Below are 15,065 nucleotides of genomic sequence, written 5' to 3'. Positions count from 1 at the left end.
CCGTTGGGCTGCTCGCCCCGCGCTGCGCCGGCCGGGGCGGCGGGCTCGCTCTCGGGACGGGTCAGCCGCAGGCTTGCCCTCTTCGTCTGGTATTTCGGGTCGGCGGGAGAGAGAGTCCAGGTTTTCCCGGGTGATCTTATGGTCGTTACCTGCGGTCCCTGTAATCACATAGCAGACGCCGTGGTATAATTACGGTGTGATGTCTTTTGTGCACGCTGCACCAGATGAGTTGTTGCTTTTTAATCGCGGAGAATTGCTAACGCTGTTTCATTATTTCTGCAAGTAATATAATGACACCTTTCTTTAAATCAGGCTAGGTTCTTTGGGATCCGTGGAGATAAGTAGCACCATAAAGGGAATCTGTGTAGTCCGACTTGGTTGTCATTACTGCTATGTATTCCGATAGTCATTGAATTCTGACAAATTCATTACTTATGAATTCCCTATTAATCTCTGTAGGATACTTTCATTAGGATAAATACTTTTTTTAAATGATCACTTTGCGGTGTGTTTTTTTTCTGGCTGTAACTTTTGTTATCCTATTTTCTTGTAGGTGGATTGGAATTCTTGTTCTTTACACAGTTCATAAAGGGCAGTTTGACTGTATTGGAGGAGGCTTATTGCACAGCTACTTCCTTGTCCTCCTGATTCTTCTGGCTGCCATAATATGTGCATTATCTGCTATTGTATGCATCAGTATGCGAGGTACATAGTTAAAGAGTACATAATATTCTATATTTATATAGTAGAATTATAATACATAGGATTTTTTAATGTGGAGTTGACATTTAAAAAGCAAAATCCTTGCAAAAAGTTCAAGTGCTTTAGCAGTATTCAAGCTTAAGAAACTATTTGTCACTATTAATTTGCTTTAATAGTATTAACTCTGTTAGTCAGGAGTAAAAAAATAATAAACAGAGACAATAGTTTAATATGGCTAACAAAGATATAGTGATATAGTTATTGCCATCAAAGCATCTTGAAAATTTCTGCCTCTACATCTGCTGTTGAATTATGACCTGGAATGAAATGCTATTCTTAATGTCTCTGACAGGCTTTCAGGGGAATTTATCCAAATCTCTCTTATATGAGATTTCTTGCAAACTTTGCCTTGCATAGGCAGATTTAGCCCTATCTTACAAAAACTCATCAGCAGTAGTGGGTTACTTTGAAAAAGAATATATAGGAAAACAATCCATATAAATGTCTTGAAGTAGAAGACTTAACAGAAGTAAGGAGCCCTAATGTAACTTCTAGTCATTTGCAGAATTGCTTCATTTTGAGGTAAAGAAATGATAGGGCAGGGTTTTTTTTGTAATTACTGTATTTTTTTCCTGGTGAGGGACCTCTTTACCAAAGTACTGCTAGGAATATTAATCTGGAATATTTGTGTGGTTTTTGGAGTAGTAGATTTCTAATATCCTCACAATTGCTAATACATTGATTCTCATCACACACTGTAAATAGAAAAGTATTTAATTTAATTAAAGGGAAAGAAGCATAAAGAGTGCATGAAGAGAAACTATGACAGAGCAGAGATGTGAAAGAATCCTGGGCTTGAATCAAATGAATGGTTTTCCTACAGTTTTCAGAGGAACGAAAGGAAGAGCAACCAAGTTATGCAGTTTTTATTATCAGATATATGGAGGTGAGAGATGTAACTGTAAATAGCAAGGAGGAAGGAGCTTTGCTCAGTTTAAAAGTAGTTATAAGGTCATATAACTAAGAAATGGAAGAATTCTGAGACTGAATTTCCAAGAAAACTAATGGTGAGGTGTCTTGGACTGTGGTTATAATGTGTGTTTTTTTGCTAGCAGTGGTTCTTGCACCACCGCTTGCACTGTACTGACATGGGCGTTATGATGCCAGTGGTGAACTTGGATGGAGAACTCATTCACCAGGTTGCGGTGCAGTGAAGGGAAAGTTTTCGTTTGGTTGGTTGGTTTGTTTTCGCAGGAACCACAGTTCATTTGATTGTGTCCACGCAAGCAGCCACGCTGCTGCAACGTGGGGTACAGCATGGGACCAGGAATAAGCAGCTGTTGGGTCGGGGGCTTTTTAAACAGCTTTGCCACTGGATGTGAACCACACCTTTACATTTGGAGAATAGTTTCCAAAGTTATTGGTTTTGTTCCGCAGCATTTTAAACCTTTACAGATTATGCTGCCTACACATGAGTACACACACACACACGCACACACCACCGCCTTCGTTATTGTGTGATCAACAGACTGCTTTAAGGAGCTAAGCTGGCCATAAAAATACACCCTTTTTTATTGCCTAAGAGTGCTAAAAGGAAGAGGTCATTAGTAAATTAACAATACAGAAAATATAGTAGATATTCTAATAAATGTTTTGTTTCTGGAAATAGTCTTGCATTTTTTTTTCTCCTAAATAAAAAATGCAAGTACCCTCAAAAAATGTGAATGAATTAATTTATTATTTAGTGACTCAAGTAAGTGAATAGAACTTCATTGCATGTAGGCCTGCAAAGCAGCATCTCTAAAATTGCAATATTCATCTGACGGAACTATTATTTGCTTCATAATCTATTCTGTATTAGTATGTACTATCTTTCACAATACTCTTTTATTGGGTGACAAGTTTTGTCTGTAATTCTTGGCTATTAACTCCTATAAAGCATTTAGAAATGGCTGGGATGTCATTCAGCTCAATTTTGATGACTTTGGCAATGAACAAAACCAGCAATATTCCTAGTGCTTCAGATATATGTCATTTTTTTTCCTTTAACCACCTAGATGCAGTTTTTTCATCTGCACAAAATCCTTTCTCTAGAATACTTCTGTTTTTCAAAAAATTGAAACATATCTGACTTTAAAATGATCACATAGAGCAAGAGAGTGGATAATTCCCCGAGCTGAAATAAAGATATGATAGTCATTGTCTACCTTCCGAGGAAATAAACCATGTTAGGGATTAAATGCTGAGTACAGGAGAATTAGTCTTATAAAATTCTGCTTTGCTGTCCTTATCAAGAGGAAATTCCATTGCTTGTTTGTACATATTGTTAACAGGTGGTCAGGCATACTGAGTAGAAAAAAATATATTATGGTAATAACAGGAGTTTTTTTAGATATTGCTCAACTGGACTTGAAAAAAAAAAGTCTGATGAGGTTTAATGGTTTTTAAATATAAGAATATATCACTTAATAGATAGGACTATCCTGAAATCCTAGAATGAAATGACAGAAGTGAAAAGAAAAATGCTTTTGGTTTTGTTTATAGGAAATAGATAGAAGCTGGCAGTAAAAGTCGTATGGAAATGTAAGTGAGGAAGCACTCCAGTTCGCATCTTTGGCTTATGGTGGGCACAGCGCTACTACCTCAAGTTCACTGCAAAACTGTCTTTTACTAGAGAGTGATACTGGGAATTAGCGGAGCAGATTGTAAGAATCATGGCTCTAAACCATTGTTGCTTTTCTTTTTTCAGCTTCAGTGATAGCTTTCCATTAAAGTTTGAAAGAATTTATAATTTTGATTAAATTTCATATTTTCTATAAAGCTCAAAAAGCTCATGTACCTTTGTAGGATTTTATGTACTTAGGATGCCTTTGTAAACAGCTCTTGTTTTAAATTATTCCTGTAATTTCAGGAACAATTTCTAATCCAGGCCCAAGAAAATCTCTTCCCAAACTACTTTATACGCGCCTACTTCTTTATCTGCCTGAATTCATCTGGGCTGTTGTAGGAGCTGTATGGGTGTCAGACAGCAGCATGCACTGCGAGAAGACTGTGATGAATGTTGTATTTGGGACAGTTGTTGCAAGGTAATAGTGGTTCACGTGTTTTGTATATATTCATTTAAGACTTTTTTTGGCAGTTAAAGGCTTTGATAGTTCTTTTAAATTATTTTGACTTCTCATAGAAGGGTTTCATAGTGAATGGAGGAAAAACTTCTAAATCTATACAACTAGAATAAGTTGATGCCCTTCCCTAAACAGGTTTGAGCTTCCTGCCTTGCAGAGTACACACATAACAGGGTGAAAGATAAGAAGATGAGGAACAGAAAAGATAAGAAGGATAGATGGGAATGTAGAAAATGGGATAAATGTGGAGAGGCAAGCGACTAGATCACTGGCAAGTCTGGGCTGCTATTTTTAAGGCACCGGGCTATGATTTTGAGTTTGGTGCCCTATGTGGAATGAGCTGGCAGTCTTGTTCTTATGCCTAATGTATTGAAAGCCCAATAAAAAAAGCAATAAAAAAGCATTCACCCTTCTGACAGTAACAGCTGGTGTTCTTACAGAATTTCATACCTAAGTTTGTTTTCTGTCTGTTGAGGTCTATAGTTACATTGTCTTGTGTATTTCAGAAGTATCTGGTTTCATGGCCTTTTCCTCCCACTTCCTTCTGTTTTGCAGCTGGATTATCATCATCTTCACCATCATTGGAGTTATAATTGTCTTTGATCCACTTGGAGGAAAAAAGACAATTTACCTCACCGATGGTGTAAATCGGAACCTGGAAAGCAGTCAGTCAGGGCAATTGCTATATAACGTGAAGAACACTGCTACCAGAGTCTGGGAAAAAAGAATCAGGTTACTGTGTTGTTGTATTGTGCAAGATGATGACCATCGAGTGGCTTTTACAAGCATTGCAGAGCTTTTCCGCGCCTACTTTTCAGTAAGATGGAAAGCTTTTTTTTTTTTTAATGTTCTTTTCTGCTTTTTACTAACACCGAACTTCCAAATATTGCGACGCGTTCACATGTACATTTGTTCAGCAAGAGTTCACTGCTACCCTGTGCTTTAAAATTGGGTTTTGAATATGCCAATTTCAAAATCAAAGGTTTATAACATATACCACACTGATTTTTCCCTCCCTTTTAAAAAAAGTTTCTCTCCCTTTACAAGTGTGAAGGGCTATGAGAAAACGGCATTTCTTCTTAGGTGAGGGTCAGGAGAATGAGGGTAAGTTTCTTTTCCTCAATATGTGAAGATACAGAAGTTTTTCCTACTGACTGTGAGTAAAAAGTCATACCAGTAGCAAAGAATCTGGCTATTTTCTGGCTTTTGGGAAAAAAAAAAAGAAAAAAAGAGAGTAGTAAAATGTTAAGGCAGTTTTCCAGTTTTGAACAAGTACCAGACTAGTCTGAACATGTCGGAAGTTGCTTTTTGGAAACAGTAGAAAACCTGTACCTAATCAAAGGCTGTATCGTGTTGATTTAGCTCAAATTTATGTCAGCTACTGCTTGGGCAGCCAAAGTTCTGTGTTGACACCGAGATCTGTTCATGATTTCAAAACTAGTCGTTCTCGTTTATTAAACGGTGTTTGTGCATGCTAATTTACAGCTTCTGCCTACTCAGTGGTTTGTAGGATAAAGGAAGTCAATCTTACGGGGAGATGGTTGTCCCAGATAGTTGAATAAAAGCCCTTCAGCCCTCTCCTGTGTGAAATCCTTTTTAGTTGTTCTCTGTGTTTAAGGAATAATCATGGCTATATAACAATAGAGGACTTAAGAGCTTTTTACCTGGTGGCGTAGAACAATAAGTAGTGTCTGGATCATTATTTGCTATAGGACTGGGCAGGTTCATCAAAGGGTTTCTTGTTAAGTGATGAAATTCATGTGTAGAATTGTCATCAGTCTTATTTGAAGAAAACATTCCGTATGTACAAAAGGGTGGGTTAGATAGTGATGTGACCTGTTTCTCTAATACACATTGTCTTCTGAGTGACATGTATTTATATAAACTGAAAAAATCTTCCTAGAATTCCTTGTGCATTTTCTTATGGGATAATCTTGCCATGTTGGGTTGTGGGGTTTTTTTAAGCACTCTCTCATTTCTTTTTATAGGACACTGACCTGGTGCCAAGTGATATAGCAGCTGGTTTGACTCTGCTCCATCAAGAGCAAGACAAAATGGAAAGTTGCCCAAAAGAACCTGAAGAAGTCCTGTGTCATTCTCCATCATCTCCTGTGGTAAGATAGGATTGTTGTAGCCTCTCGTGCATCTTCTCTAGGAGAGGGTGTTGGATCTAATTGAAATGTAGTTATTTGTACAAATGCTTTTTTGACAAAATTAAACACTATTATAAAAATTCACAATTTAAATTATGAATAAATAAAGTAGAAACATGTTGACGAGTATGCAGACAAAGCATGTCTCCTTTTGCATAAGTACAGCTTAAAAGTGAATGATTAGAAATTGATAATGAATCCAAATTGACACAAGTTTTGAAGAGGTTAAGAGCAGGATTTTTCAAGGGTGCCTAATTCATGTTCTAACAATACTTATCTTGAAAAGAGATTTTAGCTCTCTTAGCTCTTTGAAAATTCCAGCTCTCAGCATGTATTCACTTATACCAGTAGTGCTTCCACTCCATGAAATGTATGAATGGGGAATTAAGTACAAATAGGAACAATTTAGGTCTTTAGATCACTGTTGAAGAGATAGGAGAGAAAGGGAACAGAGAGAAAATTATATTTGGTCCTATTAGCAAAAAACTGAAAAGCTAGTCTTTTGGTATTCTGGTCTGTTTAAGTTTTTAATGTTTGCTGCAAATATCCAGACAAGATAAGAAGCAAAAATAGCAGCTTTTAACTGCTTGCAGGTGAAGGGTTACAGTTTGCTAATTGATCTTTGCTAGTCTCCTGTGTTAGAATGTCTTTTGTAAAATTATTTTATCTTCTTTTGTTCTGTGTTTCACAAAAGTATATAATTCTACTTCAACCACAGTATCTAGTAAGCACTCATTTCTATGGAATTCCTTTTGCATCCAGCCAATAAGAGGTTATGCTAAAAAAGCTCTTGACAGAGAGATCTGCTACAGACTCTTTAGGCATTCCTTTGACATCCCTAGGTAACTTATTTTTCAGTATTGAGCTTATCGGTGCGTAAGTATCAGAAAAAATAATGTAATGAGAGCTTTTCAGGATTCTTGAGTTCTGTTGCTATGTAAATAAACACAATATTTTTCTTCCTGGAATACGACAGGCTATTTTTAGTGCAACTTTAACCTTGAGGTTTTCCTCTTGGATGGTGATTATTTCAACAAGCCTTAATTTACAGCGATCTGTGTTCAGGTTTTATTCTGGGGCTGCCTTACACATCTTTCTTCCTCTCTGTCCTTCCTCTTCTTTCCCTATGTCCTCTCAGACTGATGATTTGGATATCGAACTGGAGAATGCGGCTCACTACATGCAGTTTGCTGCAGCTGCCTATGGCTGGCCCTACTACGTATACACCAACCCATTTACCGCACTCTGTAAGCTCAATGGTGATTGGTAGGTTGGATCAAGATCTTAAAAATGCATAGCTTGCTTTTACTTAACAAGTGTTAGTACAAGTAAAGTAGTTTCAATAGCCATATTTTTGTTTCATTTAGTTATGTCACTCATGAGAGTACGTGAGCTTGACCGGTACAACTGCCTTCCGCAAATTCAGTAGAAACAAAATTTCAATGCCTCTCCCCACCCTTGGAGACAGATTAGCTTTTGTCTTTTAAGAAAAGTTTGCGAATGAGATAAAGAAAGTGCTTGACCTTCATTCAGTCTGAACCAATAAGACTCATTCAGCAAAATGCCAAGAAGAATTGGAATTAAACCAAACACAGTTATAAAATGAGGCTTTTGGGGAAAACTGTTGACAGTTCTCTATCTTAAAGGAATTGGGAAAAGTTTTGTGTTGCTCCAGCCTCCATTTTCTTCCCTTTTCCTCATCCAGCTCCCTCAACCTTTAGAGTCAACATTCACTCAAAAATAAATTTTTACAGTCAATGTTGAAATATACATAATTCTGCCTAAGATTACCGTATATTTAAGTGACAACCCAAGTCTGTGACTGTAACCATGATTGTTTCTAAATAAGTAACATGAAATTACTTAACCTACTCAAATATTAATGACTTGGAAAAACTGAAATTTCACATAATACAATGGATAAAACATTAGATAAGCCTGCCATACAGAATTTGTTTTAAATTTCCTTTTTGCTTGTTTGTATTTTCTATCGTTGGCCTGTAATCTTAATATTTTTTTCCTTATTGCCTTGTTTGCTCTGCTGATAGTCCTGTAGCAATGGTGTATTTGCAAGTCCTTGAACTGAAAATGTATGGCGTATTCCTCAGACAAAATCAGGTTTGTGGGCAGAGGTGACATCTTGTATCAGACTACTAGTATGAGTCCAAAAAATCAGATGAGCTTTTGACTCCTGGCAGAAATCCTTCTGCAAATGTAACTGAGTTTGATTCCTGAGAGGAAACCTAAAAAATTTGAACATGAAAGTTTTTCTCTTCTGTGTTTGTTAGTTGCGGAAATAGACCAACAGATTCTGATATAACTGGCAGTGATCGTCATAACTTTCACTTTGGATCCATCCTAAAAATAACAGGACTGCAGTACAGAGACTTCATTCATATCAGTTTTCATAACAAGGTAAACAATGTGGACAGGCATTCAGCAAAAAACCCTCGTGATTAATTCAGTGAAAGCAAGGGGTGAAATTTCTAGTTTGCATCCACTGTTCATAAGTGGAAGATGCAAAAGAACAAACAAAATGGCCCCTGAAACATACGTTCTTCAGTTCTGATTTTTTTTCAATCTAAAGAAACAGTTACAAAGCCATTGACAAAGATTTGTCTCAGTATTGCAATGAGAGCACTTAGCAACAAGCTGAGAAAATAAGTCAGATTCTTTCCATAATACAATAAATAGAGCTCAGTAAGTGAGCTTTCAGAAGGTGAGAGCACATGTTTACTTTTACAAAAAACTGGTATCTTTACTGAATGCTTTTTTCCCTCCAGATCTATGAGATTCCATTTTTTGTTGCTTTGGATCACAAAAAAGAAGCTATCGTGGTTGCAGTGAGAGGAACCTTGTCTTTCGAGGTATCATCCATCTGATGTATAATTGGCTCTACAGAAATGGGTAAACTCCTAGTATCCAGAGGAAGTTGTGTTATATTGAAAAACTGACTCATGGGCGCGAGTCCTCGAGGCTTAAGCTGTATGCCTCTGCGCCCTTGGATGGGTAGTATTCCCTGTGCTGCTGGAAGAGACTGGTGAAGGGAGGGCAGTGATTGATTTGTTTTGCTGTGAGGGGAGGTGCATTTATAGTGTGTGTTTGCAGCTTGGCAAGAGCTGCTGAAATCAGAATTGATTGCTGTATATGGTTGCTTGAGTGGTGTTTTACGGTGGGTCATATTTTGTTGCCTAAAAACTTGGAAGTCCGATTGATGGTGTCCGTATGACAATGTTAAGTAGTATAGTGGGACCCATGAGCTATGAAGGCCTGCAGAGAGGGCTGATAAAATCTGTCTTGTTTACAGGACATTCTTACTGATCTGTCAGCAGATTGTGAGGACTTGACACTGGAGGATGTTCTAGAAAATGGCTTTGTACATAAGGTGTGTGCAGTCCATAGCGTTCAGAATTTATCTTTGCAGTAAGAAAACTGATTTAACATCCAGGGTCTTTCAGTTAAACAGCAAGAGTATGTTTGCAAGATGGTTGCACAAAATATTTCAGTTGGCTTGATTGTTACATCAAATACGGCCTCTGACACTGCAAAGCAGAAGCTGTAGTCCTGCTGTCTGACTCCATGGCCTTATTAAGTATTCCAAAGGATTTTTAGCAGTTATGTACAATACCACTTGGTTATATCTATACCTCTGTCAGGAGCATGTTAAAAGAGAAGATTGTTTCTGCAAAAAGAAAAAAAGTTGTTCTGTGGTAGCATTGTATTTAAAGTATACATGCATCACACTTCAGATATTACCCTCATTTTCTAACTTAAAATGCTGTCTTCTAGGGAATAACTCAAGCTGCGAATTACATCTATCGAAAGCTAATAAATGATGGAATTTTAAACCAGGCTTTCACAATTGCTCCAGTAAGCTACCTTCAAAATTATTTCTTTTGCCAGAAAAATTATCCAGAGCTTTTTCAGTGTCTATGTTTCAGTCTTTTCTTTCTGTCTTCAGGAATATAAACTTGTGATAGTTGGTCACAGTTTAGGTGGTGGAACAGCTTCCATACTGGCCATCATGCTCAGGAACTCTTTCCCAACGTTAAAATGTTACGCCTTTTCTCCTCCAGGAGGACTTTTAAGGTAAATATGGTACTTCTGTTATTTAGTTCCATGTGTAAGATGCAAAAATCTTGAAGATAGTTGATAAATACATCAGATGATAACTCTGCAGTAATCATAGAGATTAGTTTGGCAGTTGTTTTGATGTAAGCCTGTTCAGTTATTTCCTTTTGTACACAAAAAAATTTGTTTTGCCTTATCTATGTTGACTGTAGAGTTTGGCTTTTTAGCTGGCTTGAATATTTTCAGACTTTGTTTATAAGTTCTCCACTAAAATTGGATTTGGTCCATCTTGAGTTACAATCCAGTTCTGCGGGAAATATTAAAGAGTGGAATATTTTTAATGAGTTCTGCTAGATAATATAATTAGAGTTTCAAAAAAATGTTTCAGAAACAAGATGCTCACCTGACTAGTCTGCCTTGACCTGTTTGACATCTGCACGTATGAGAGACCATTATATTCAGCATTGAAATTACTCTGTCCTCTGTAGCGAGTTGCTGTGAAAGCTTACTAAAGAACTGAAAACAAATTTTTATGATTGTTATCATTCTATAAAACTTAAGATGTTCATATATTTTTAGTGTGTCTAAAGTGTGTCTTTTTTTTAAGTAAATCGCTTGCAGATTACACTAAGCACTTCATTGTTTCAGTCATTGTTGGAAAGGATCTTGTTGCAAGGTGAGATGGAAATATTTTTAAATTGTTCTTTCAGAGATAAGTTAAATAGATTGCAGAGACGGGAGGCTTTTCTTTACTTTGTTTTATATGTGTTTGAACAGGTTAAGTATGCCCAATATGGAAGATTTAAAGAGGAGAATAGTGAGAATCGTGGCAAACTGCAACAGACCCAAGGTAACTAAGTGCAGTGAATGGTTAACAGTGAAATTGTTGGCTGGGTTAAGCCCAGATTTAGTGAAGTGACAATTGGCATGTGTATTTTTGCTTTTATTGAAGAGAATTACAGTTGTGTTTTGGAACACAAGTGTTTTTAGTTCAGTGACATTGGTACTAGTCTCTTATCCTATAAAGCTGTCTTGCTGGAAATGAAGATTCAGCAAGACTGGAAGATACTAGTGCACAACATTCAAGAACTGAAATAATTTTTTGCTAGTTTTGCTGTTAAAGGAAACTATTCAAAAAAATAAAATCAAAAAACCAAAACAGTTGAAATGGTGAAAAAGCAATAGGATTACTTTCATTAGTAATCATTTAGTATCAGTAAGTAAACTAATTGGTGGTTTTATTTAAATTTAACCTTTAGTATTGATTTGAAAAGCAAATGTTTCTTAGTTTTGGTGTTGAATTGCTTGCCTCTTCTTTTTACTGTTAGTGAGAAGCACCATTCTGAAAAGTGCTAGAACAGTGTGTTGTCAGGCAAGATGTTACTGGAGTTACAGAGGAGTGGTTTGAAGATTTAAAACTGCTGTCTCTGAATACCTGAGGCCAAATCTGCTGTACCAAGATTTCCATGTAGTCCCAGGATCAGCAGCCCTACAGAGGACACTGGTGACATTGTAAATATAGAATTAGATGATTGACAGTTAGAAGTTACAGATGCAGGAAAACTTGAATCTGGACAGCAGGACCCACACAGCATAACTTATCTGATAAAGATGGTGATGTTTTCTTTAGCCTTACTGGTGGCTTGGGTTAGTTATTGGTAAGATGTATGTTACTGTGAGGAAAGGTGAAATAGGGAGCATGTGCATATGGTCATTTTCAATCTTTAATTGTAGCTTCAGATGGTGTGAGTGCGGGCACACAACTAGAATAAATTACTTGAGTTGAAGAGATGCCAAGTTTTAATTAGCCTGTTTTTCTTTCTGAATTCAGTACCAGATTCTGTTGCATGGGTGTTGGTACGAAGTATTTGGAGGAGATCCAGATAATTTCCCAACTGAGCTGGATGGCAGAAACCAAGATGACCTAACCCAGCCTCTTCTAGCTGAGGAGAGTTTAATGGTTCATCGGTCACCTTCATACAATGCCCTTGAGGATGAATCACACTTAAATTCACCACCTCAGTATCCTCATCTGTATCTTCCTGGAAAGATTATCCATATTGTAGAAGAATCCAGCTCTAGGAGGTATGTGGGAATAATGAATAACATTGTCCCGTTTCCCTAAAATCTACTTCAAGTCGCTTCTCACTTTCAAAAGTACATGTTTCCAGTTCTGCTTGTCATCTGTGTCTCTTACACCCATCTTTTGGGTTTTGCACATTAGGCAGCTTTTCTCTGGCTTTGCTCTCTGGCCTCCCTGCTTCTTTATGCTTCATTTCAAGTCCTTGAAAACTGCTTCTGTGTATGTGTGTATTCATGGTTCAGCTTTAGCATGCTGCAGTCTTATATCCCAGTAGTGGTGGGGTGATAATGAAATACCTATTTACTGGGTAGTCACAAGCGTACCGGCAATAATAAAGATGGCAAAATATTGCCCATAATACTTGCTCAGCCAGAGCGGAGAGGTCCAGTTATCCCAATATCCAGCTTGACTATGCAGACTCAAGTCTCTTGTCCTTTGCTTGCTTCTATTTAGTGGAAGCAAGAAAGATGAGACAAAGACAACAGAAAAGCTAAAGCTACTGGCAGGGTGTGGGTGGGTTTTTTTGTTATGTTATTTCTGGTTTTTTAGACAAAACAGTCTGAAACTCCCACAGGCTAGACAGGTACTTCCCTATGATAACCTTCCTCATTTCTTTCTGAAACAAGAATAAAAGCATCCGTAACTTACAGAAGCCCAGATATAAGTGACAGATGCTCTTATTTCAACTACAAAGAGGGAAGAAAAGAGCTAGAGAAGAAATCCATTTTTTTTTTCTCTCTTTGAGCAGGTTGATAATTACTTTAAGCCAGCTATTATTTTAATAGTTTTAAACATTAGGTACTTTTAATACCTGAGACCTACCAGGTTTTCTTGATGGGTGCACTTACATATTACTGGTTTAGTCTTTCTCTTCATTTACTCCTGAGCACAGCAGTTAATCATGTTATTTTTTTCTTACACTATAACACAGGCCCCCCCCCCATCATGTCCTATGTTCTGTAAAATAAAATCCTAACTACATAGTTTCTGCAGCATTAAATCTAATGTTGTTTCTTTCCTGCTAACTGTGAAAAGGTTTTAATTTCTCCTCTAAAAACAGTCAGTCGTCTCCTTGAGGTTGCATAGACCCACAGGAAAGCCATTCCAAGCTTGACATTGAGCATCAGTTGCGATGTTCTGAAAGTTTTTATATTGTGTTGTTTTTGTCGTTGTTGTTGTTTTTTAGGTTGTGCTCTTCAGATATTAAATATACTGCAAGCTGGTCAAAAGAAACAGTCTTCAGCAGCATTTTAATAAGTCCCAAGATGATAACAGACCACATGCCAGATGTTGTGCTCAAAGCTCTGAACAGTTTGGCTCAGGAACAAGGAGCTTGTATTTCTTGTCAAACACGAGACTTTAACACCAACATAGTATAACTGTAATGCAAGAAAGAAGAGCAGTAATGTGTGGTGTGTTTTTTGTTTTTTATCGTTATTTTATTTTAATGCAGGTTTCAAGTATTCAGGACAATTCCACTCCTGTGTGTAAGTGGATTTCAATACTTTTTCTCATGTTGCCTAAAACAAACAGGGAATCGCCTTGAGTAATGCTGTGATGGTTAAAGTGGCTATTCTGCATTTATGTAGAAGGTGGTTCCCCCCCCCCCCCAACAGCAGGGCACGTTCTAGCCTCCTCTGCTTAATTACTGTATCATCAATCACATGAGCACTGAGTTGTCAATGGACAATGTGACCCAAACAAGGTGAGAGGGCAGCTTGGCCCGGGGGTTAGGCAGTGCACTGTAAGGTTTCCTCCTTTTTTTTAAGTATGGTTCCAGTTCTGCTTCTAAGTCATGTCACTTCATCATGGCTTAGTAGCCTGTGACGCACCTTCGCAAAGCCCAGCCTTCTTTGTGTGAAAGGTGCTGAAGTAAAAACAAAAGTGCGGTGTGTGAGCTAGCTGCACCCTCACACAGTCTTCTACCAGCAGACGGTGGCAAGTGACCACTTGTGATCAAGTCTGGCACGTGGGTGCGTGACACCAGGCCCACATTGGTTTTTATCAGGCAGTTCTTATTGCACTATTTTTCTTATGGCTCTTGGTAGCATCCCTAGGGCAATTCCTGGTGGTTTGGGGGGGGAGGGGGTGGGTGTTGTGTTTAAATGCTGCTTGGATATACATGTGCAATATTCTTTACCTACCTGGCATTTGTATTTGTTGACCCACCTGACTACTATTATTAATTTTAAACAACTAGTTAACTACTTATGATAGTTAATGAGATGAATTTTTCATGGCCTGTGTTCATTGTTCTTAGTCATTAGTTCCAGCTGTGACTAATGAAAGCACCAATTTGTAATTCTGCCAAAAATTTAAAATCATTTGGACAGTGGACCTGTTGAAAAATGCAGTTGCTTGGTTCTAGCATATGACTTCTGAACAAGAAAAGTTTTAAATCTCAAACTTTCATATAAAAAAATTACTAAAAATAAGAAATAATATGATGTGGTTGAGAATAATTAACTGTAGATGTTCATGCTATGATACAGAGTGGAGACAAAATAAAGTGCACTCTTAAAAACTTGTCTTATTCTGGGTGTGAGACAGAAGGTAATAGCTTACAGCTGTTCCAGTGGCTGGGTGCCATGCAGCAAGGTAAGTCAACAAATATTTATCCTTCCTCCTGGAGCAGCTAGGGGCAGCTCCCAGGCAGCAAGACTGGCCCCTGGGGAGAGAGGGAGGGCAGAGGCCTTGCATGCTACCACCTGGGGGCTGCACAGTTAGGTGTAGAGCACAAATACTATTGCTATAAATTTAAAATACTGCACTTTACAAACCTTTAAGCACCATAACATGTTCTCCTTTAAACAGTTATCACTTTCTATGTGCAAACAACAAACACTGGTCTGCACTTGTTTTTTTCCTGGTTGTCAGAATCTTTGAAATGTTATGGCAGCAGCAGTGGCAGCTAGTAACAACTCAAATGAT

At 37.7% G+C, this 15,065-nt stretch overlaps 1 protein-coding gene across 9 annotated transcripts; it reads left to right on the top strand.

Annotated features, from left to right (window-relative positions):
- The first annotated feature begins 131 nt into the window (after positions 1-131).
- On the top strand, positions 132-14,660 carry DAGLB (diacylglycerol lipase beta). 9 transcript variants are annotated; one of them, XR_003256208.1, is made up of 16 exons: positions 133-705; positions 1,586-1,648; positions 3,614-3,788; positions 4,383-4,644; positions 5,816-5,941; positions 7,119-7,246; positions 8,029-8,098; positions 8,246-8,395; positions 8,764-8,847; positions 9,288-9,365; positions 9,770-9,850; positions 9,942-10,069; positions 10,659-10,727; positions 10,829-10,901; positions 11,380-11,563; positions 11,883-11,975. XR_003256208.1 is itself a non-coding variant. In XM_026083005.1 (16 exons), the coding sequence occupies exons 1-16, from the start codon at positions 492-494 to the stop codon at positions 13,511-13,513; spliced, it is 2,148 nt and encodes a 715-aa protein (XP_025938790.1). In that variant the 5' UTR covers positions 141-491; the 3' UTR covers positions 13,514-14,660. The 9 variants fall into 9 exon arrangements, 7 of the variants coding, with proteins under 7 accessions (XP_025938793.1, XP_025938792.1, XP_025938790.1 ...); XM_026083005.1 differs by lacking the exon at positions 11,380-11,563 and adding an exon at positions 13,321-14,660 and having other exon boundaries at positions 141-705; positions 11,883-12,136; XR_003256209.1 differs by lacking the exon at positions 10,659-10,727 and having other exon boundaries at positions 132-705.
- Positions 14,661-15,065: the final 405 nt, after the last annotated feature.

The sequence above is a fragment of the Apteryx rowi genome, unplaced genomic scaffold (assembly GCF_003343035.1).
Source record: "Apteryx rowi isolate R43461 unplaced genomic scaffold, aptRow1 scaffold_6, whole genome shotgun sequence".
Lineage (NCBI taxonomy): Eukaryota > Metazoa > Chordata > Aves > Apterygiformes > Apterygidae > Apteryx > Apteryx rowi.
Note: the sequence above shows the minus strand (reverse complement) of the source record. Positions and strands in the feature narration are given on the sequence as shown.

What these genes read in the sequence shown, in the direction of transcription:
- DAGLB (XM_026083005.1), top strand. Translation starts at nt 492, where the DNA reads ATGATCACTTTGCGGTGTGTTTTTTTTCTGGCTGTAACTTTTGTTATC. An exon ending in TGTAAGCTCAATGGTGATTG is followed by an intron (nt 7,247 to 8,028) that starts GTAGGTTGGATC and finishes CTCTGCTGATAG; the next exon opens with TCCTGTAGCAATGGTGTATT. An exon ending in CCTCCAGGAGGACTTTTAAG is followed by an intron (nt 10,070 to 10,658) that starts GTAAATATGGTA and finishes CTTTTTTTTAAG; the next exon opens with TAAATCGCTTGCAGATTACA.